This window comes from Heteronotia binoei, chromosome 6 (assembly GCF_032191835.1).
Source record: "Heteronotia binoei isolate CCM8104 ecotype False Entrance Well chromosome 6, APGP_CSIRO_Hbin_v1, whole genome shotgun sequence".
Taxonomy (NCBI): domain Eukaryota; kingdom Metazoa; phylum Chordata; class Lepidosauria; order Squamata; family Gekkonidae; genus Heteronotia; species Heteronotia binoei.
In genome coordinates, this window is record NC_083228.1 from 61,943,916 (window position 1) to 61,966,803 (window position 22,888).

At 40.9% G+C, this 22,888-nt stretch overlaps 1 protein-coding gene across 1 annotated transcript in view; it reads right to left on the minus strand.

The window, feature by feature from the left end:
• The window catches only part of ATRNL1 (attractin like 1), a 1,015,273-nt gene that overhangs the window by 555,077 nt on the left and 437,308 nt on the right, over nt 1–22,888 (minus strand). Inside the window, exon 24 of the mRNA XM_060241568.1 lies at nt 18,346–18,503. Within this exon, the coding sequence (XP_060097551.1) occupies nt 18,346–18,503 (158 nt within the window). The remainder of the gene's footprint in view (nt 1–18,345; nt 18,504–22,888) is intronic.

Consider the following 22,888-nt stretch of genomic DNA (forward strand, 5'->3'; position numbering starts at 1 on the left):
TCTGTGTAAAGTAGTATTTCTTTTAATCTGTTCTAAACCTACTGTCCATCAGTTTCACTGGATGCCCTTGAGTTCTAGTACTTTGGGTGAGGGAGAAACATTTATATTTGTCAACTTTCTCCATCCCGTGCATAATCTTATACACTTCTATCATGTCCCCCTTTAGTTGACTTTTTTCTAAACTGAAAAGTCCCAGACTCTTCAGTCTTTCCTCATAGAGAAGATACTCCAACCCCCTCATCATCTTAGTTGACCTCCTCTGCACTGTTTCCAGCTCTGCAAAGTCCTTTCTGAAATATGGGAACCAGAACTGTACACATTATTTCAAATGAGGCTGCACCATAAACAGGACCAGCGCTTGGGAGTAGGCAGGGTAGGTGGCTGCTTTGTCTTTGATTACTAATCTACTAATTCGTCTGGGATAGATGTTAGGCTGACTGGCCTGTAATTTCCTGGTTCCCCTCTGGATTCCTTTTTTTAAAAAAAAATTGCTACTCCTCACTCTTCTGGTACAGCAGCTGATGTAACATATACAGGTAAGTAGATCAATGATCTCACATCTGAGTTCCTTAAGATCTCTCAGCTGTATGCAATCAGGACCTGGAGACATCCATTTTTCATTTCCCCATAGGTCTAAAACTTCATCTCAGGTCACGTCAATTTGGCTCACTTCTTTAGACTCCATTCCTGAAGGTAGGGTCTGTGGCATAAGTATGTGCCCCACACTTTCCACAGTGAACACAGAAACAAAAAAGTCATTGAGTTTCTCTGCCTTCTCTCCATCTTCCTTTAGCAATCCCTTTATTCCTTTGTCATTGAAAGGCCCACTGCTTCTCTGGCTGGTTTCCTACTCTGGATATATGTTTAAAACACGTTTATTCTGATACTTTTAACAAATTGCTTCTCAAAATCTTTCTTTGCATGCCTAATTATTAACTTACATTCTTTTGTCAGAGCCTGTGGTCCCTCCTGTTCAATTCATTAGGGCAGACCTTCCACTTTTTAAAAGATGCCCCTTTACTTTTTATAGCTTCCTTTACTTGTGTTTTTAACCACACAAGCCTTCTTTTAGATGTGGCAGTGCTTTTCTTGACCTGGGGCATGCATTTTATTTGAACGATTAGTTTGGTTTTAAACAGCTTCCAGGTATCCTCTAGGAATCTGACTCTCTTGTGTTTCCCCTTCAGCTTCCTTTTTACTATCCCCCTCATTTTTGTGAAATTCCCTCTTTTGAAATCAAATGATACTATTTTGGACTTTAGGGCTAACTTTTTCATTGATCTGAATGCTGAACTTCATAACAAAATGGTCACTGTTCCCACTGGAATAACAACCTTTACATCTCTCATAAGGTCTACAAGGAAAAACTGCGAGGGGGGGGGGGGATTTAGATAATAAAATTCATGTAACCTATTAAGAGGGAGGACACAACTACCTTTTCTCTCAAATCAGATCAGATTAAACAATTCAATAAAATATGTTTTAAGGGCTCAAGCTAACCAGATCTACATTTACAAATGCTGTCCAAATATGCTTGCAAATCAGACTTCCAGTATGGCTGAGGGAAAAGAATTTAACCAAACAAGCATAAATGTTTTTTTTTTTTAATAACGAGGGATTGTTAGGTCTTTTAAATATCTTAGAACATCAGAACAGAAGGGAAACCCAAAGAATATGGTGAGTGTACATGCCATGCCCTCAATAAGGTACTTGTTCTACCCAAATTCAGTACTGAGGGCTTTATTTGTATTATGATGTCCATATCTTATCAAATCCTAGCCATTGAAACATATTCTTAACCAGTGTTCCCTTTAAGCTATGTGTGTGAGCGGATGCTCATTAACACAGGAAGCCCCGCTTAACAGCAATCTGAAGCCAAGTTAGGTCTTGCATTGCCCATTGCCCATTTTAAGATTACAGCAGTTATATTCTGCTCATAGAGTTGCCAGCCTCCAGGGGGGCTTGGAGATCTCCTACTTTTACAACTGATCTCCAGCAGGCAAAGATCAGCTCCCCTGGAGAAAATGAGACAAAAGAATGAGACAAAAATCAACTGTGCCAGAAAGAACAAAAACCAAGTCTTTAGGAAATTTTATAAATTTATCGAAACCTCAATTCATGCGATAAAAATTCGTTACAAAGGAAATCCCACACATATACAGTCCACAAAAATCCATTCTAATATGTCGACTCCTGAAAAAATTTGCAACTCCCAATGGGTCAAAAAACCTCCTTCTTCCTTACAACACACAAGGAGTCCAACCAACGACATCGGCTTCTAAGGTAAAAGTCACCTCACATGATCGCTAGCTTGAACCACGTTCCACTATAGATAGCTTTTTCAAAAGCCGAATGATAAACCTTAACGTATCATTCTATCACACTCTTATCAACGCCCATTCTTAACTTCTTAAAGACGGCTACGAAGCTAAGAATGGGCGTTGATAAGAGTGTGATAGAATGATACATTAAGATTTATCATTCGGCTTTTGAAAAAGCTATCTATAGTGGAACATGGTTCAAGCTAGCGATCACGTGAGGTGACTTTTACCTTAGAAGCCGATGTCGTTGGTTGGACTCCTTGGGTGTTTTCGCACTGACCTTAATCAGCAGCGACGCCCCTCTTCACCGCGCCGGATCGGCGCGAATTTCGCACTAATTGCCGCGGAGTACCCGGAAGAGCCGGAAAGTCCCGCGGCTTTTGCGGCACAAACGGAAACCGCCAAAAAACAGTTTCCATTTGTGCCGCAAAAGCCGCGGGACTTTCCGGCTCTTCCGGGTGCTCCGCGGCAATTAGTGCGAAATCCGCGCCGATCCTGCGCGGTGAAGAGGGGGTCGCTGCTGATTAAGGTCAGTGCGAAAACGCCCCTTGTGTGTTGTAAGGAAGAAGGAGGTTTTTTGACTCATTGGGAGTTGCGATTTTCTTCAGAAGTCGAATTATTAGAATGGATTTTTGTGGACTGCATATGTGTGGGGTTTCCTTTGTAATGGATTTTTATCGCATGAATTGAGCTTTTGATAAATTTGTAAAATTTTCCAAAGACTTGGTTTTTGTTCTTTCTGGCACAGTTGCTTTTTGTCTCATTCTCTAACTGTGTAGCCACTGTTGGACTTTACCCCTGAAGAAAATGGATACTTTAAAGGGTGGACCCTATGGCATTGTACCATGCTGAGGCTCCTCCCCTCCCCAAACCTGCTCACTTCCAGATCCACCCCCAAAGTCTTCAGGTATTTTCCAACACAGACCTGGCAACCCTATCTGATAAGAATGTGAACTGCTCCGCTCCGTGTGGGGGGTGGGTGGGAATTAGAGGGAACTCTGTTATAATGACCTTTCATGGCCCCATATAATAATAATAATAATAATAATAATAATAATAATAATAATAATAATAATAATAATTTTTATATGTATCCCGCCCTCCCCACCTCGGCAGGCTCAGGGCGGCTAACAACATTTCATAAAAACATACAATAATAGATAAAACCTTTAAATTTAACAATATAAAAACATTAAATTTAACAACATTAAAAACCAATCAATACAGTTAAATAACTTAGTCTGACAGTGCTGATGGTGTTTGATGCTAGTTCTGCCAGTTTATAAGGGTCTTTCCCAATAAGATTCAAAATCCCTTTCCCCACATAGCAGAATTTTTTCTTTAAATTAAATACCAAGATCCAATGAATTACGGGCAAATTCAGTTCTAAGAGCAATTACTGAAATATAGTTTGGTACACAGCAAATGCTGAGGATATTTTAGTTGCGGGGGAGGAAACTTTGTTTTTAGCAAGAGAAAATATGTTTTTTACTCAAATGTAAGACGAGGTTTTTTCACGTTTGCTATAAAAAAGAGGTAGTTGTGTTACATTTACATATAAGTTACAGTTATGTCCAGTAACTTTTTTTGTGTGTGTAGCATTTTTAAGGAGGGTTTATGAGTAGATATGGTAAATCACAGAGAAGCTTTGCTAAAGTGCATTGAATCTTAAGGTAAAACAAATGACAAATAACTTTGTCAAACAGCCTTTACATGCAGGTGGTGGACAATTTTATTCCCATTTTCACTTAGGGAAAATAAATTAGGGATATGCAAAACTGTTTGTGAAGTTATCCAGTTTGCTGCTCCACAACTTTCAATGACAATGAAAAATCCAGAGTGATTTAGAATGTCTTGCTTTTCCAAATATGTTTCAAACATGGGAGGACCTGCATTTTTTCACAAACTGAACATGATGATGAACATGAAGATGGCAGAATGGTGCATTAATGTTGACTGGTTTTGCAAGCTATTATATCCCACTGTGACTAATACAATGCTGACACTCATGCTTTCTCAGCTTCTGCTTATTCTCTTCTCTGCCTAATTTGCACAACATTTGGGCATCCAAATGCCAATTTCTTTCCTAACGAAAACTGGATAGGGCCCAACACAAGGAATGTTTGGGACAAATATCTACTAGGGGTGTGTGTATATATATATATATATATATATATATATATATATATATATATATATATATATATATATATATATATATATATATATATATATATATATATAAAAATTGGGTGCTTTTTTTGGGGGGGGGAGGGGGTGGTACATTGAACCAGAAAAATATCATTGATTTTCTGATATTCCCAAATCCCAATACCAGTATGGTATTCAGATTTTGGATTTTTCAGAAATTCTGATTTTTTTTCTGCTCCATTGTATCTTATAGAGGCCATTATAGTCGATAGTCCCATAGGGCAGGGATTGGAAACCTTTTTTCTGTCAAGGGCCATATGGATATTTATAACATCATTCGCAGGCCATAAAAATATCAACTTAAAAAACAGTGCTCCAATGAGGGAGAATGATTCAGGCCAGCAAAATTAATGCAAATAATTGTTTTTCTATTTGAAGTCATATGGGGAGAGCCTAATCTGGCACACAGACACACAGCCTGCCACCCTAGGCAAATGCATAGGTCCAGGGCTTTTTTGTAGAAAAAGCCCAGCAGGAACTCAGTAGCATATTAAACCACATCCCCTAATATTAGCATATTAGACCATACCATCTGTGATAATCAAGTGCAAACTGAATTGTGACAGTAACTTTTCCAGGCCCTGCAGCAATTCTGACCAGCCAGTCAGGCCCCAGGGAGGCTGCTGCACAGGTACATCTGGGCCCTGTGATCCCTGCCTGGCCCTGGGGAGGCTGCTGCACAGCATAGCTGGGCCCCACAATCCTTACTGGCTAATAGGTGCCAGAGAGGCTGACACATGGCTCAGTTCAGTCCAGCAAACCCCAAGGACCACACCAAGTGACCTCGAGGGCCGTATATAGCCCTCAGGATGGAGGTCCCCCACCCCTGCCATAGGGCATAATGGGGAATCAATCTGGGGTATCTGGGGGTCTTGGGGGACTGTTTTTTGGAGGTGGAAACTCAAATTTCAGACTAAGATCTCTCTAAAAACTGAGGAAGCAAGATGGCAACAGAGTAACAGCAGCAGCTTGCTCAAGGTACTATTTTCTAATTACACACAAGGTTTCCTCTTGGACATACTGTTGTCTGCTGCCAGAAAGATAATATGAAGACAAGTTATAGCATAAACTATAATATTCTGGAATAGTTTGGCAATAGCTGGAGGGATAGCTGGCATTAATAAAGCTTATCTGTTATGCATCAATCAGCTAAAGTCGGTGGTAAAGCAGGCTGATTGATAGCTGTAGAACAGGATGGGTGAGAGAAAGAAAAGGCAAGTAATAATTATGAAGAACAGAAAAAGATCCAGGAAAAACTCCAAGTCACTATTATCATGCACCCCCAAGTCAATAAAACACCTGCCAGATCTCATATCCATCAGCCTTATTGTTTGTGGATTCAAATAAGCATGATAGCTACTTGTAATGAAATACTTGTTTTAAGAGAACTAATCTATCACAAAAGGGTGGGATCTAAATTTGCAAAAGTGGAAGGGGCTCATGAAAATGGATTTTCTCCACTTTCGTGTTCCTCTGGGCAGCCTCCAAAAAACCATCTGGTGAGGCTGTAGGGTCCCCATAAATAAACTATACCATGTCCAAGTTGGGGGAATCAGGCCACACCACCGGCTTGATCTTCCATCAGTAAAGTCAATATTGTTCAACTAGCAGAAAAGAATTCCTGCACTTGATTAAGAGGGTTGGATTTAGACTAAATCGCCTCTTCCTGCAACAGATCCTCCTCATGTAGGGCTGCCAAGTTCCCGAGCTGGGTGGGGTTTCCCTCGCCTCAGAGGTTTTCAATCCGCCGGCCCAATGTGGGCCGGTGGGAGGTTTCTCATCCAATGTCGCCAGTGCTATAATGCCACTCGCAGTTACATCATTGTGCTGGTGCCGTTGCATGCCAGCTGCTCTAAGAGCTTCTGGGAAACTCTATGGTTTCCCCAGACACTCTAGCAATTTGGGAAGGAAAACTCAACAGTACCAAAAAATCTTAACACAGCTTCAAGGTGTACTATTTGACACTCTTAAAGTCTCACATATCAAAGAAGTATTTGGCTCCTAACTACAGTACTAAGTTCAAAGAATCGTCCTGATAGCTTCATACTCTATATTTATTCAAATCCCATTCTAACCTTATTTTGACAACAGACTTCACATTTACTGAAATAATGAATTCAAAGTAGTTTTAGAAAAATAATGTCCTTTGCCTTGACATTATCAGTGGACAATCAACATTTCAAGAATTATAATCTTCACACAGTGCTGTAACATAACTACTAGCGGCTGTTCCAAAAGCCACTCAAATGTTTAGAAAATTGAACCTTGAACGCTAAATCACTGTTATTACATCACTTACATCGCTAAGAACAATTCCCTCTGCAGCCACTTGTACGTGCATGTATACACATTTTTCCCAATTGAAAAATACCAAACAATCTTAAGGCTTATCATAAAAGAAGGCAATATTACCATTTATTAGTTAACCCATGTTAATCATTTATCATAAAACTGCTAGATTAAATTCCTTATAAATTTTATCTCAATATTTTCTAATCACAAATATTACCAGCTGAAAATCCTAATATACTTGTATAAATGTAAATATACTTGTTTTTTATTCTGTAGCCAGTGTGGCATTGTAGTTAAGAGCGTCAAATCGGATCTGGAAGGTATAGGTTCAGAGCCCCACTATGCCATGTAGGCTTGTTAGATAATCTTGGGCCAGTCATTTTTTTCTCAGCCTAACTTTCCTTATGTGGTTTGGAGGAAAAAATGGAGGAAAAGAGAATGCTGTCAGCAACTTTGGGTCCCCAAACAGGAAAAAAAGTGGTATATAAATAATATATTGTGGTAAAGATTTTTCTGTTACTTTATTATATGAATGCAGGTTACAAACCCCCAACATAGATGCCTCTCAGTGCAGACTCAGTTCATGCCACTGATTATTAAAATGGTGGTAAGCAGGAGAGTGCTGGCTGGCCACAGCATTTTTTTGTTAAAAAAAAAACCTCTCTGCATTTTTCTACTCTTGAGTGACAGAAAAATTCTTACATTTCTACTGAAAACTGTCTGCATTTTCAGGGACAATAAAAATTTCTTACCTTTCCACTGAAAACTGCATTTGCCATTCTTCCTTGTTGCGGCCTGTTTCCTTTCACAAAGTAAAAGTGACTTCCTTTGCACACTGCTCCCCTAATCCCTTTCTGTCAGTCTGCCATTATGGAGATGTACTAAAACAAATGACAAGAATGCCTATTGGAGACAATGGGAGAGGCCTGCTGCCTGAAGGCCTATTGGATATAACAGGAGCCAAGAATTTATTTATTTGTTTGTTTTATTGGATTTATATCCCGTCCTTTCCGCCGAAGCAGGTTCAGGGTGGCTTACAACAATAAAAACATTTACTATATGAATGCAGGTTACATACCCCCAACATAGATGCCTCTCAGTGCAGACTAATTAAAACCTTAAACAGTATAACAATTAAAACATATTAAAACAATTTGGTGCTAACGGTAGGTTCCAAAAACTTCAATGCCAATTGATTTGCATACACTCCCCTGAAATACATTACAGCACACAAAAGTTGCAATGGAAATGTGGAGGTGATTATGAGAAACCTGCCTTGGGCCTGGAATGACAGCCACCAGTGGCATGATGGTCCCTGACCCCAGATAAGACAATCTGGGGTTGAAATGACAGCACTTAGAATGGAATGATGGCCCCTGGGACTCAAAGCAATGCTCTGGGGCTGTCATTCCACTCCCAGTACAGTTTATATATGGTCCCAGAGACTGTCATTCCATTTTAAGACCTGGCATTCTAATCACAGAACACTTATTCTATTCCAGGGATGTCAAAATAATTTGTTATGAAGGCCAGATCTGACATAAAGGATACCTTGTTGGGCCAGGCCATGCGTGTAATAAAATGTAATACCAGCTAGCGGAGATATAAACTTTATAAAGGGCACTGACAAACACAATTAAATATTTCTTTACTTAAAATAAAACATGCTTAAAACATTAGCACACTTGCAATATTTTGTCTAACCATCTCTGATAACTGTCACCTTTTGTTCTGAATTATTGTCTGGAGACAATGCCTGTGCTGTAGCAATCTTATGCTGTTCAGACATGTATCTTTTGATTTACTGACATTCATTACAGAAATTTCATGGTCACTGCTCTGTGCCCTAGGCCTCAGGAGAAAACTTAGAATGGCTGGGCATTGTGAGCTTGTATACATCAATTGCTTTGTGTGCAATCAAGAACATGTGAAGGCACCATGGCAGAGACTGAGGGCTATGTATTTATCCACAAAACAATAGTCTTCCCCAGAAAAATAACTGCAACTCCTATGAGGCAGTGCAAGGAACTGTGCACTGCAGTGTACTGCAACTCCTATGTGGCAGTGCAAGTGCTGCCAACAGGAACAGCTCTCTGCCCTCCTCTAAATGACAGCTCTTCAAATATTTATAGAGAGCAATGATGTCCCTCAATCTCCTCTTCTCCAGACTGAGTATCCCCAAATCCCTCAGCCTTTCCTCATAGGGCTTGGTCTCCAGGCTCCTGTTCATCCTTGTTGCTCTCCTCTGTACCCAGTCCATTCTTTCCACATCCTTCTTAAAGCGAGGCTTCCAGAATCGCAAACAATACTCCAGGTGTAGCCTGACCATTGCAGTATACAGCGGAACTATGACATCTTGCGATCTGGAAGTTATGCCTCTGTCGATACACTCCAAGATGGTGTTTGCCTTTTTTGTCGCTGCATCATACTGCCTGCTCAGCACTTAAACTTGTTACATTGTACCCTGTTCACTTCTGCCCAGTTTTCCAGAATGTTCAGATTTTGTTGAATTCTTCCAGTGTATTCGCTGCTCCTCCCAATTTGATGTCATCTGCAAATTTAATGAGTAGCCCCTCCACAGCCTCATCCAGATCATTGATAAAAATACTGAAAAGCACAGGGTCTAAAACTAAGCCCTGTGGCACCCCTACTGGACACCTCCCTCCATTCAGATGTAATGCCATTGACAACTACTCTTTGAGTGCGGTTCTCCAACCAGTTCCCTATCCACCTAACTATCCTAGAGTCCAGTCTACAGTCCTCTAGTTTATCCTTAAGAACATTGCGAAGAACTCTGTAAAAAGTTTTACAGAAATCCAGGTAAACAACACCAACAGCATTCCCTCAATTCAGTAAACTTATCACTTGATCAAAGAAGGAAATGAGGTTGGTCTGGCAGGATTTGTTTGTGACAAATCTATCCTGACTTCCCTGAATAACCAAGTTGTCCTTTAGGTGCTTGCAGACTAATCCCTTTAAAATCTGCTCCAGTATCTTTCCTGAGGCAGAGGTCAGACTGATTGGCCTGTAGTTTCCTGGGTCATCACTCCTCCCTTTTTTGAAGACTGAGATGACATTGCCCTCCTCCAGTCTTGTGGCATGTCTCCTATCCCAAGAGGTCTGGAAGATGATTGACAAAGGCTCTACAAGCTCTCTGGAAAGTTCTTGGGTGCATACCATCTGGCCCAGGGGATTTGTACTCATTCAGTGCAGACAGGTGCTTCTCAACTACCACTCTGTCTAGGTTAAACCAGCAGCCCAGATGCCACGCCTTGCCTACTACCATCTCTAGATGAGTCTATACTCTTCTTCAAGGAAAAAACTGAAGCAAAATAGGCATTAAGCTTGTCTGCTTTCTCTCTATCAGAGTTTCTCCATTTTACTTAACAGTGGGCCCAATGAATCTTTTATCTTATTTGCTCTTCACGTATCTGAAGGTTTTCTTGTTGTATCAAGCCTCCCTGAGCAGCTTTAGCTTACCATAAGCTTTGACCTACAGTGCCTCACAACCTGCAGATACTCTTCTTTTGAGGTAAGTCCCTGCCTCCATTTCTTTAACATTTTCTCTTTCTCTCTTAGGAGATATCGGAGTTCTCTGTTCATCCACTTTGACTTTTTGGATTCCCTCCCACATTTTTTCTTGTTGAAATAGTGATGGCTTAAGTTTGCAAGAGTTCTTGTTTTAGAAGAGCCCACCCCTCACTTGCTTCTTTCCCTTCCAGCGGTCTTGCCTATGGAATCATTCTCATCATGCCTCTGAGTGTATTAACGTCTGCCCTACTGAAATTTAAAACTTTCTTGGTCCTTCATAGCCAAAGGAATTCTAGCAGGACATGGTCACTACCCCCTAAGGTCCCCACAACCTTCTCCCCATCTACCATCTCTTGCCTGTTGGCCAATATTAAGTCAAGTATGACCGAGCTCCTCATAGCTTCCACCACCATTTGATGAAGGAAGTTGTCAGGCAGACAGGTTAGGAATGTGCATGACTGTGGACACTTTGCAGAGTTTGTCTCCCAGCGCACATAAGGAAGTTGAAGTCACCCATAACTACCAGGTCATATTGTTTGGATACCCTGTCAAGCTGTTCAAGGAGGGCAGCATTCACCTCCTCATCCTCATCAGGAGGTCTGTAGCAGACTCCAACCACAATACTTTTTGTTCTTCCTTCCCTTATCCTCACCCAAACACTTTCTATTGAACTGTCACCTCCTCTTCCAGTATTTCCTGACAAACTGTCTCCTCACATACAATGCCACTCCACCTCCTCTTCATCTCTTTTCATTTTTCTTGAACAACTCATATCCATCTACTATTACATTTCAGTCATGGGAATCATCTCACCAAGTCTCTGCAATGCCTACTAAATCATATCCCTCCAACTGCATTAGAAGTTCAAGTTTTTCCTTCTTACTGCCCAAGCTTTGGGCATTGGTACATAGACACCTGAAGCCTTGCTCACACCTTTGGCTCCATTAGACCCAGCTCTCCCAGGCAGACCTCTGCTGTTTGCTCTCCATTTAAATCCCTTCCCCTTGTGCTGTCAGTTTAAAGCCCTCTTGATGAATCTCTTCTGGTTTCTGGCAAGTACCTTCTTCCCAGACTTTGACAAATAAAGATCACCCCATGCTAATAGGTTATCATTCAGAAAATGTAGCCCGTGGTCCCAGAATCCAAATCGCACCTGCCGGCACCAAAAATGCACCACCAAGACAACCAGTGGTTCATCTCCATTATTACCTGCTCCTGTCATATTCCCCTTCCCCCAACAGAAAGAATCAAAGAAAACACCACCTGAGCCCTCATTTCTTTCATCTTCTTCCTGAGAGCCTCATAGCAAGCCTTAATGCTTCCAAAAGTGCGGTTAAAGTTGCTATCTGATTGCAGTCTGAATGTGTATAAATTCTAGGGGCTCCTTAAGTTGCCCCCGGCTCTCCATTTACCTAGTCATAATATTTGCAAAGAACAAAAGGATTTTGTCCCCCACTCTCAGCCTCATCCACCTCACTGGCTTGTTGTTATTCCTCATCTAAATAGTTCACATTGCTTTTCTACTGAGAAGGACTTGATCACAAGAGCATGAATACAGTGCAAAACAGTTCACAATGCTTTTCTACTAAGAGAGACTGGATCATGAGGGCATGAATACACTGAAAAGGGGGAGGGAACCAGTTGCACACAGGAGAGCCCTGGAAAAATGAGTTTAACAACACACACATACTAGCATGGCAAAAAGTTCTAACATTGAATAAAACTTCATTGGTCTTAAAGGTGCTTTTTGTATTTATCTTGTGTGACTGAGGCAGCTAAGCAAAGCAGCCTCTCGCTCTTTCTCTTTTCCCCACTCCCTCTACTCTAAGGAGGGAGAAGGAACCTCAACCAATGGAGGAGCTTGGCTCTGTAGCTCTGCTGTGTGATTGAGAGAGCCTGGGCTTGAGGAAGAGGGAAACAGCAAGAGGCTGCTTTGCTCAGTTGCCTCAATTGCGTGGGAGAAATATAAAAAGTACTGGCAAAGCAAGGTGTGACGATGGAAGCCGGAGAGAGGGAGAAGGAAGCAGGTGATGGCCAGTTGTTCAAAAGTAGAAAATAAGCCTGGGGGGGGGGGGGCAGGAATCAGGCCTGCAGCTCACACATTTGACACCCCTGTTCTATTCTAAGGAAATGTTATTCCACTTTGGGGGCTGTCATTCTAGACATAGAGCAATCTATCTGGGCACAGGGACTGTAATTCTACCTTGCAGCATTTTGTTTATTCATTTCATTATATCTCTTCCTTTACAGAAGTTGCCTCCATCCCTTCCTGTTAGTTTGCCATTTACTATGGGGGACTTTCAGGGAGGTTAGAGAAGTCATTTTTCAACCAAATGACACCTAAATTGCAGCAGATGGGTGCTGCCTATACTCTAAAGAACACCCCCCCCCCCAAAAAAAAGTTTCAAACAAATTGGACCAAGAGTTTTAATTCTAGGGGCTCCTTAACAAGTTGCCCTCAGCTCTCTATTTCCCTCATCGTAGTATTCGCAAAGAGCAAAAGGCTTTTGTCTTCCACAACTGAGAAAATGAGAGAGAACACGATTTCTCTACAACTTGTCTTGAAAGGTGATTGGCTGGGAGTACTCTGTGCCTTTGTGCTCCTCCTTGGCAAGGATCTGATTGGATGGGAGAAATGCCATTATCCAAGAAATCAGTGGATCGAAGAAAAAGACAAGGCATGCTGCTTTGCTGGTAAGCACACACACACCCCAAAAAGCCCCACACCCACAGATTGTTTGGGGGAGTGGGGTTTTGTTATACCAACAACCTTAGATTTGTATTATTGTTCCAAAAAATTACTGTATAGACCAAGCCAGCTATTTCCATATATATCTCTGACTCTGTCATCTCATTATGCATATACTTAACTGGTTAGCAGGGTAAAAACTTACTCTAAATAACCAACCTGTCTGCATCCAAATGTCTTGGGTAATTGCAGCTAAAATTTAACACTAGTAGAAAGGGGAGAAGAATAATGTTCCCTTGTGAATCTAAGAAAAAGGCAGGTTCATATGTATCTAATTCACCTGGGTTAAAGCTGCTATCTGAATGCAATTTGAATGTGTATGTGCTCATAAGACATCTTGTAAAAACTCAGTGCAAGTGCCAAATTTTACATAGCAATAAGCATATTGCTGAACATCTTTCTAAAGGAGGTGGTAGGAATTTAAAAGAGGCATGTTCCAAATTTTCTGTCTTAGGTGTGGGCTTGGCATGGCCTTCTTGAAGACCACAGAGTGAAATATCCCTGTTGAAAAAGTTCCATATCTATCCTGGTGATGTTCTATATATGTAATCCAGATCACCTTACCAAGACATTGGTTTAAAAGTGCTCATCCCTTTATGATTTCACCAGATAATACTCACAATAAAATATAATACTGGAACCTTTGGATAAACAAGAGACATACTACAAATTAAAACACTTCCCTAGAAATGGCTTTTCTTTGCTAAGGAATATATTCAGATACTGCTATAAACCATTAATGTTTGAAACAACCATTTTTATATTATGTGATCAACAGTGCAGAAATAATTGAAACCAAACACAATGGACTATATAACAATGTTGTATTTTATTATCTTTAGTACCTTGCCTTATAAATGGGGGGTGGGTGGTTAAATTAGTTTTCTTTCCCTTTTATTTAGTTTCTTCTCAAATGTCAAATTTTAACTGCTGTATCTATGAAATTAACTCCTGGGAAAATCAAAATGATTAGTACATAGAGACAGAAAGAATAATCTCCCTGACAAACAAAATTATACATGGCTCACTAGGGAGGGGAAATCCCATTCCCCCCATCACCTCCTGTTTCCCAGCTGTGGATCCAAGTACCCTCCATCTTTGGCACTGGTTCAGATTTCCTTCTCCCTGCTGCTAACTCGCTTCCCCCATTGGCTCTGGCCTCCCCCTACCTTCACTGTGGGATTTAGCACTGCTCCGCCATCTCAACTCTGACTTTTTTCCTACCAGCTGCTGGCTCCACCTCACTTCTTCTTAGTGGCTGTAGCTAACACTGTTGTTACAACACCTGGTGCAACTGGGCAACCCAAAATATTAGCTGAACAGTTTTGCGTGTATACATATTTGCACATGAGATGTTAGCATTAATGATTTGGAGGGGATTTCTGATCCCCAAAATGTTTTTTTCTTTTTTTTTTTTAAAAAAAAATAGAATTTCCCCCTCTGTCAGGATGAGTCTGATATGTTTTCTAAAATGTAAGAACTCTGGTTATAGTGCTTTGCTTGAACTCTGTAACTTTTGTTTCTTGCAGCTGCTTGAAGACATATCTGTGTAACCACTAAGAAATGCGCGGGTGAGATGGGGAGAAAATATGTTGGATAGTTGACTATATTCTAGACAGAACTTGCTGGTTATCATGTTGCTCTGGCAACAGAGCAGGAGGACTCAGCCGTTGGCCTTGATCCCCTAAACTCTATGTAACACCATCTGTAGGAACAAGTGCTTGGTTGGTAGGAGACTTTTTGTGCACGCTTTTTGACTATAATTGTGTGCTTTGCTATTGCTTTCGATATTTCTGGCTTTGGCTGTCCACAACACAAAGCAATGTTCTGTATATGAATCCAATAAAATATCTTATTCTTTTAGTATGAGAATCGGTGATGGGTCAATAACTGGCAGAACTTTATACCCACAGATCCTGGAAATTCCCCACAACTTGAGAACACAAAATCATAACTGTGCCCGCCTAAATTGTGTGCATTTGGCAATCTGCGGAATAGCAATTGTTTATATGAAGTTATATACAAACTACCTAGCACATCTCTGTTATTTAATATTTTTTAAATGCCAACATTTTTACCAAGTAATGGTTTATACTGCTAGTGAAAGGATCTATGGGGGTATACTAAAATTTACTTATCATGGTATGATTGCCTTTAACATTCTTCAACCATTCCTGCTATGATATCCCCTAGTACCGTTGCTTAATTTACAAACATTTACATACTTTAAAATATGAAGACCACTTTACATCATTCCCTATGGCTAGTCTCTTCTTGTGGTAGAGTAATGTCACATAATGATGCCACTAAAAGAAGAGACTTATAGTGGCCTCTTGGAGTCCTCAGTGATCTTGTATTGGATGGCCACTGTAAGGTGCTTTTATTCTAAGAGTTTTCCATGTTAAAAACGGGATTCAGCTTTGGGTATCTGAGTGCAAGAGCAGGACTATCCTAGTAATTAAGCTGGAACAATCTTTTAAAAAATATATTTATAAGGAAAGAAAAAGTAACCCTCTCATTTGATCAAAACCTTAATGGAACTGAAAGACAGGCTAATGGTAAACAAAGCTACAGAAAATCATTTAGGACAATGTTTACAATGTGTTGTCAAATTGTATCCATTCTCAATTTGATTTAAGAAGTGTGAGCAATTTGATTTAAGAAGTGTGAGCAGTAAAATGGGTCAGGCGATCTATGATGACTGATCAAGGTAAACTGTAGTTTTAAGCACCATATCCTTTATCAATTGAACAATATTATTATGCAGTTTGTCTATACAAAGTTTACTGAATCCTGTAAACTTTAAAGGCCTTTGGAGTCCACCTCCAGGGGGGGCCTGCCTATATTAGGGCATATTAGAGCATATAAGGCCTATAAGTCCTGTCACTTGAGATGGGGCCAAACTCCTGAACCAGGAGAACTACGAACTGGTTCATCCCATGGAGGAGTTTGCTGGAGGTTCAGGGTTCATTAAAACTCAAACCATGAACCTTCAACAAAACTCAATTTTCCTGGTTCATGTTCATCTCTAGAGTGAATGTCTCCTTTTTTTTCATGTTTTACATTTAGGTAAGTTTTGTTCTTTGCTTATCACTGCTGATCATTTGCACACACTTCCATATACAATACGTATGCTATATATACATGCATATCCATATGTCATATATATGTAAATTACATATATCACTGCTTTGTTGATGAACACATTTTAAAAATTATTTGTGCAATCTGGTTCTGGGGGAAAATAGTATAAAAATAAAGAGCTACATATTATTTTCACAAAGAAGTGAAACCAAAAGGAAGATTGCTGGAGCAAAACAGAAAGAATGAGATATTTTAAATCATCCCGAACTTCAAGTATATCAGAGACAGATCAATGGAAACTGCCTAATTAAACACACCTATACATTTGAGCACAGTAGAGCCATTGTAAAAGGCCCTGAGAGTACCATCGTCTTCTAAATGACTAGAATATGGGTGATCCAGGTTCAAATCCGCAGGCTGAGTCTGGCAAGCAGCAGGAGGGTTGGGGGCATGGATACTGGAGCATCCTATCCACACCCCACTCCATGATGGAAGGCTGAAGGGTTGGCTGGAGAGGAAGGGGAAACTGCTGTGCTCCTTCTTGCTGGCAATACTCTGTCCAGGTAACAGGGCTGCCAGGTTGCAGCCAACTATCAAGAATAATTGGGGGACAGGGCCTGGTGCATCCATAGGGGGACATTCTAGGACATCACAAAAAAAACCCTCTATGGCTTTATTTTAGCGGAATACTAGAATGTCCTTTTAAACTGGGGATGAAGTAATTGATGTAGGCATGCCACACAGCAGGCCTTCTCTCTCACTCCATTCCCCAAGCATCAAAAGGAATAATCAGGCTAGGGTTGCCAATCCCCAGGAGGGGGCAGGGGATCCCCCAGTTTGGAGGCCCTCCCTCAACTTTAGGGTCATCAGAAAGCAAGGGGGGAGGAAATGTCTGCTGGGAAATCCATTATACTCTATGGAGACCACCTCCCATAAGGCATAATGCATAACTGATTTGTGGGTATCTAGGGCTCTAGGGAGTTGTTTTTTGAGGTAGAGGCACAAATTTTCAGCACAGCATCCGGTGCCTCTTCTCAAAAAAACTCCCAAGAATCAAAAAGATTGTCCGGGGGTCCAATTCTATGTTAGCCTCCAAAGAAGGTGCCCCATCCTTCATTATTTCCAATGGAGAGAAGGCATTTAAAAGGTGTGCGGTCTCTTATGTGATTGCCAGAACTTCCTTCAGAGTTCAATCGTGCTCGTCACATTCTTGTCCTGGCTCCACCCCCGAAGTCCCCAGATATTTCTTGAGTCAGACCTGGCAAGGCAACCCTAAATCAGGCACACACAGAGCTCTGCTGTGCCCATGCTCCTTCATGCTAGCTGCAAGATGCCCAGGCTGGCAAGATGCAGCCAGAGACCTCTGTTCTTCTCACTGGCTGCACCATTAGAATAGGTTCAAGGCAATAGTCCACCAGGATGTTCCTCAATCAAGTATAGCAACGGCCAATCTACTACTGGTAATACGACAGACAACTAAACTTAGAAAATTAAATAGATAACAAAAATTAAGATTTAAACAGATCAATTATAACACAGTTTAACAATACAAAATAAAGGTTTTCAGCATTATATTTATTTTGATCAAACTTCGCATTCCTGTACCGTTTTCCTGAAATACTTGGGCAGAATAATAACACTAATATTATTGAGTATAAAAATCATACAGAATTAATCACAAATCATGTAGCTCTTAATTGTGCGCATGATAGATATTATAGTTATGAGGCATATTTTAAGACTTTACAGCACTCCTGCAGCTAAACCATATTACGCTTGACAATGAAGTGTGGTTGAAACATTTGTTTTTATTTTTCCATTCTGTTAAATATAAAGCTTTTTCCTTCAACAATCACGTTTCATTAACTCACAGGATTTAACAAGAAAACAACCAGCCAGTAGATTTTTTTTTTTTTTAAAGTGAAGATAGTACATAGATTAATGTCTTAATCTTGTAAATAAGTCTTCTTTTGCAAGTCAGGTGACTCACTTCACAAAAAAAGTTGACAAAGCTTTAAAAATATAGATATTGTACACAATTAATGCTAGAGCACAAAAACTAGTATGATATCCTCTCCCTGGAAAATAGTTTATAGTGGCCAAGAAAGAATTAATCTGATTGAAACATAAGGATTATTAATTATAATTATTACTAACCTGTATTTTGATTGGCCATGAAAAGTTGCTGACGTACACATAGAATGTGATATTTGGGTTGCTCCTGAAGTTGAATTTTTCACAGGAAAAACTATCTCGGTACTCCTTGATATTAGCCTTTGAAATTACAGGAATCTCTTCTCCAGATATTGTTCCAGCTATTAAAAAAATACATAAGCATAATGAAAGGCAGAGATACGTTAATTTCTTTCACTTTCTAGAATATTTGTTCCTAGGAACTTAATACAGGTAATATATATTACAGGAAGGAAAAAAGTTTGTGCTGAAACAAATTCACATCCCAAATACGTTTTATCACAGTTTCAGCAAATACAATGGAGGGGTTCTAAATCCACTTCCAGACTGATTAGTGGGCAAAAGTTTGGAATTCCACTAGCTATTAAGACAAAGTTACATATGATGCTGAAAGTACTGTGAATGGGGCTCCCAATGAGTTTTTCTTTTTAGGCAGCAGAACTGTACAAGTGACAGCTTAGATCAAGACTAGTCCCCAGATGTGGGTGGGGGATCCCCTGGTTTTGTGGTCTCCAGATCACTGCCAGCCACCACCCAAATCCCTCCGCCAGCAGGAGGAAGGCACCTGGCAACTTTAATCAAGACACCTGCACAAGGGGAATGAGGGTTTATCCTTTCCCTTGTACCACTTTCCTGACCTGAAATCTCCTACGCATCTTCTTGTTGCTTGTACAGATAGTGGTGCAGGAACCTTTATTTTTGCCTCTAGGATGCAAACAATAATTCACAGAGCTGTTAAGGTCAGAAATGCAGAATGGGAGGCACAGGCTCACCCCCCTTACACCATGGTTCCTCCCCTCTGATTTTTTTTTAAAAATGCTGGGAACTCCCTTTCATGGATCTCATGCTAGATTCAGCAGAAAATTTCTGCTGACGGGAGGAGGGCAATTTTCTCTGATTCCCTCCTCTCACAGTAAACCATGAACTCCCCTCTCAGGCTGTTTCTGGGTGTCTGCTATTCCCCATGATGAGTATTGTGGGGATGGCATTTAGATCTGCAGCAGAAGTGGAGAAATCCCACTCTACAGTAGAAATAATCCAAGGATATAATGCTACGGAAAATTGAAGGGAGACCAAACATAGGATAGATTGACAGAAAAGGGAGGAGGAGGATGTAATGGAACATGCGGAAGTCCTTTGTAATCCGAGGAGATAGGGATGGTGATCTACTCATCCCAAACCTGTGTTTGGAGCACTAAACTGCAAAAGGGTTGATTGCCCTTAACAGGTGAATCATGTTTGCTTCAGCTAGAACTGCTGTGGAGCCCCGCAAATCAGACCCAGCTGAGACTGATAATTGAATGGGGTAGGGTTATGTTAAATTAAGCCTAAGTGGGCTGGTAGTCTGCTCTTTGCTCTGCGGAATAGCTGATGACGGCTTGATGAACAGAGGGTTGCGATGAAGACAGAGTCCCCAGCCACAGCAACGAGCCTTCTTGAGAAGTATCTTTGTAATTGAAACTAGGATCTTATGTTGTAATTGAAACTTTGATCTTATCGTGTAAACTTTAGGATAGTTTGCCTTTGAGTTAGTGAATGAAACTGCTTTCTGTTTGCAAACCTACATTGGCCTGAAATCAATCAAAGAATATAGGCAGTAAAGAGGGGGAGAGTGGATTTATATCCCACTGTTCACTACTGGAAGGAGTCTCAGAGTGGCTTACAATCTCCTTTCCCTTTCCCTCCCCACAACAAGCACCCTGTGAGGTAGATGAAGCTGAGCGAGCTCTTGCAGAAACTGCTCTTGAGAGGAACAGCTCTGCAAGAACTTGTGACTAACTCAAGGTCACATCAGCAGGTGCAGGTGGAAGAGTAGGGAATCAAACTCAGTTCTCCCAGATAAGAGTCTGCGCACTTAACCACTACACCAAACAGGGAAGCCATGGCCTTCAGTTTGCAAGCCCTGAGCAAGACTGTTAAAAATAAGATGTTTAGGTGGTCATTAAATCATAAGATCACCATAAGTCAGAAGAAACTTGATGGCACTTAACACACACTATAAAAAAAATTATTTCTGGCAGTGGAGATTTTGTGTAGGATCTGCCCCCAGTGTCAAATCTCATTTGTTCCTGATTCTCCGTGTGTCCTTGCTATTCCCTCACACAGGTCAAAAGGGCACTCCTGGTTGATCTCAAAGACTAAAATGATCATAATGGAAAAAAAGAATTGGAAGCTAAGCAGGCCCAGTCCTGGTATTTGGATGGGAAGCCTCTGAGAATATGCAGGTGACATGGAGACTGGCAATAGCAAACCATCTGTGAACATCTCTTGCCTTAAAAACCCTGCAAGGTTGCCATGTTGGCTGTGATATGACAGCACTTTCCCTCAGCAAGACATCTTTGCCCCAATGCAAGATCTCCTTGTATCAATGAACACAAGAACACGCCAGTACAGCATAAGTATAGGATCCAACCCAATGCTTCAGTATATGACTAAAGTCTTTTTAGGGTTGCTACAAATTTTGAAAACCCAGCACCCTGAATATAAAAAGTGTATTTATACATATATCTCTATTACATAACCATTTCTATGCCTTCTTCCAAAGATTATGCATTTCATAAAACATACAGTGGATGTGAATTTACAGCAAATTTATCACATTTAACTACACCATTAATATACTTCTCCCAAGTAACTTAACAATAAAAATGCATAGGGTCTTTTTCTAGAGCATAAAGTGCATTTGTTTTGATATAAAATATTACTTTAGTACATAACTGTTTTATGAAGTTTAATATTAAACCAGATAAACATGTCTCATTTGCAAGGCATAAGATTTGTCAGCAATTCTGTTTGTACACTGCTGAACTGATGAAATGAAAAACATAGTTGCACTTACCTATAACTGATGTTCATTGAGTGTCTTCTGTGCAGGCACAGATGGGACAGCATCAGAGCAGGCCTGCCGCCCAAATGGTCACATGACAAGGGTGGGGGAGCACTTTTCCCTCGGCCCTCTTTCTGCTGTCATGGAGATGAAAGATATTGGATAAGGCCCACAGCGGGGGGGGGGAGGGTGTGTGCCTGCAGAGAATATACTCGATGAACATCAGTTACAGGTAAGTGCAACCATGTTTTCATCTTTGTGTCTTCTGTGCAGTCTCACATGGGAGATTAGCAATCTGGTTTACCATGAAGATGGGTGTGGGCCAATTAACAGAATAGTGACTGCAGGACTGCTTTCCCACAGCTACGTCCCTCCTGGAGTCCACATCAATGCAGTAGTGCTTAATAAACATTGATAATAAGGACCAAGTCACAGCTTTGCAGAACATAATGTCAAGGTTTAGGATCAATATCAAAATGGAACAGATATAGCCACCAAGTGAATGTTAATAAAGGAGGCAAATAGCCCTGTGTCTAAAAATGAAAGGAGGTATTCAAAAATCTCTGCCAAGGGGCAGGATTCAGGTAAATTTTTCTGTCTTTTGCCTGGACTGTGAAATGCTCCCTCTTAGCTTTGTAAGACCTCCACACAGATGGCTTACAGGATGAAAGTAAGACTTCAGCTACTCTGTTAGAGTAGTGCTATATGGAGAAATTTACCATGTGTGTAGGTGTAGCATTCCTACATTGTGGCACCACAGATGTCCTACGGAAATGAGATCTGAGACTACAGGTAGGGGCATGTTTCAGCCTCTGGAAAGATTCCACAACATTGGGAACCATGACCATCTTGGGCAAAGCAGAGCTATCAGAATGCATATTATTTTGTCCAATTTGAGTTTTATTATGACTTTTTGAAGAAGGGGGAAAGGTGGGAAGGCATAGTATAGGGCAGGGGTGGCTAACGGTAGCTCTCCAGATGTTTTTTGCCTACAACTCCCATCAGCCCCAGCCATTGGCCATGCTGGCTGGGGCTGATGGGAGTTGTAGGTAGAAAACATCTGGAGAGCTACCATTGGCCAGCCCTGGTATAGGGCATGAGACCAATGTAGGAGGAATGCATTCCCTAAGGATCTTCACGTTGTGGCTACCCTGGAGCAAAACATTTGCCACTTTGTGTTGACCTCTGAGGCAAATAGACCTATGTTGGGGTAGTCCTTAATTTGGAAAATCAGGCAAAGATTTTAATTTGTATAAACCATTCATGAGTGGAGCGGTGGTCCCTGCTGAAGAGGTCTGTCAAAGTATTGTTCTGCCTGGCCAAGATTTGTATTCTCTTGTGGATGGCCTGTTCCCAAAGGAGGGAAATCTCTCTGCACAGTCTCAGGGAGCCCATCCTCCCCTTGCTTGTTGATGTAAAATTTTGTGCCCACGTTGTCTGTGGACAGTAGAAGTGTTTTCCCATAGATTGTCTCTGAAAGAGAAGTAAGGGCATATATCTAAACCTGCATATCATTTCTGTGTGGTGGGTGGGGCTGAGAGGGCTCTCACAGCAGCTGCCCGTTCAAGGACAACTCCTGCAATAGCTATGGCTGACCCAAGGCCATTCCAGCAGCTGCAAGTGGAGGAGTGGGGAATCAAACCCAGTTCTCCCATATAAAAGTCTGCACACTTAACCACT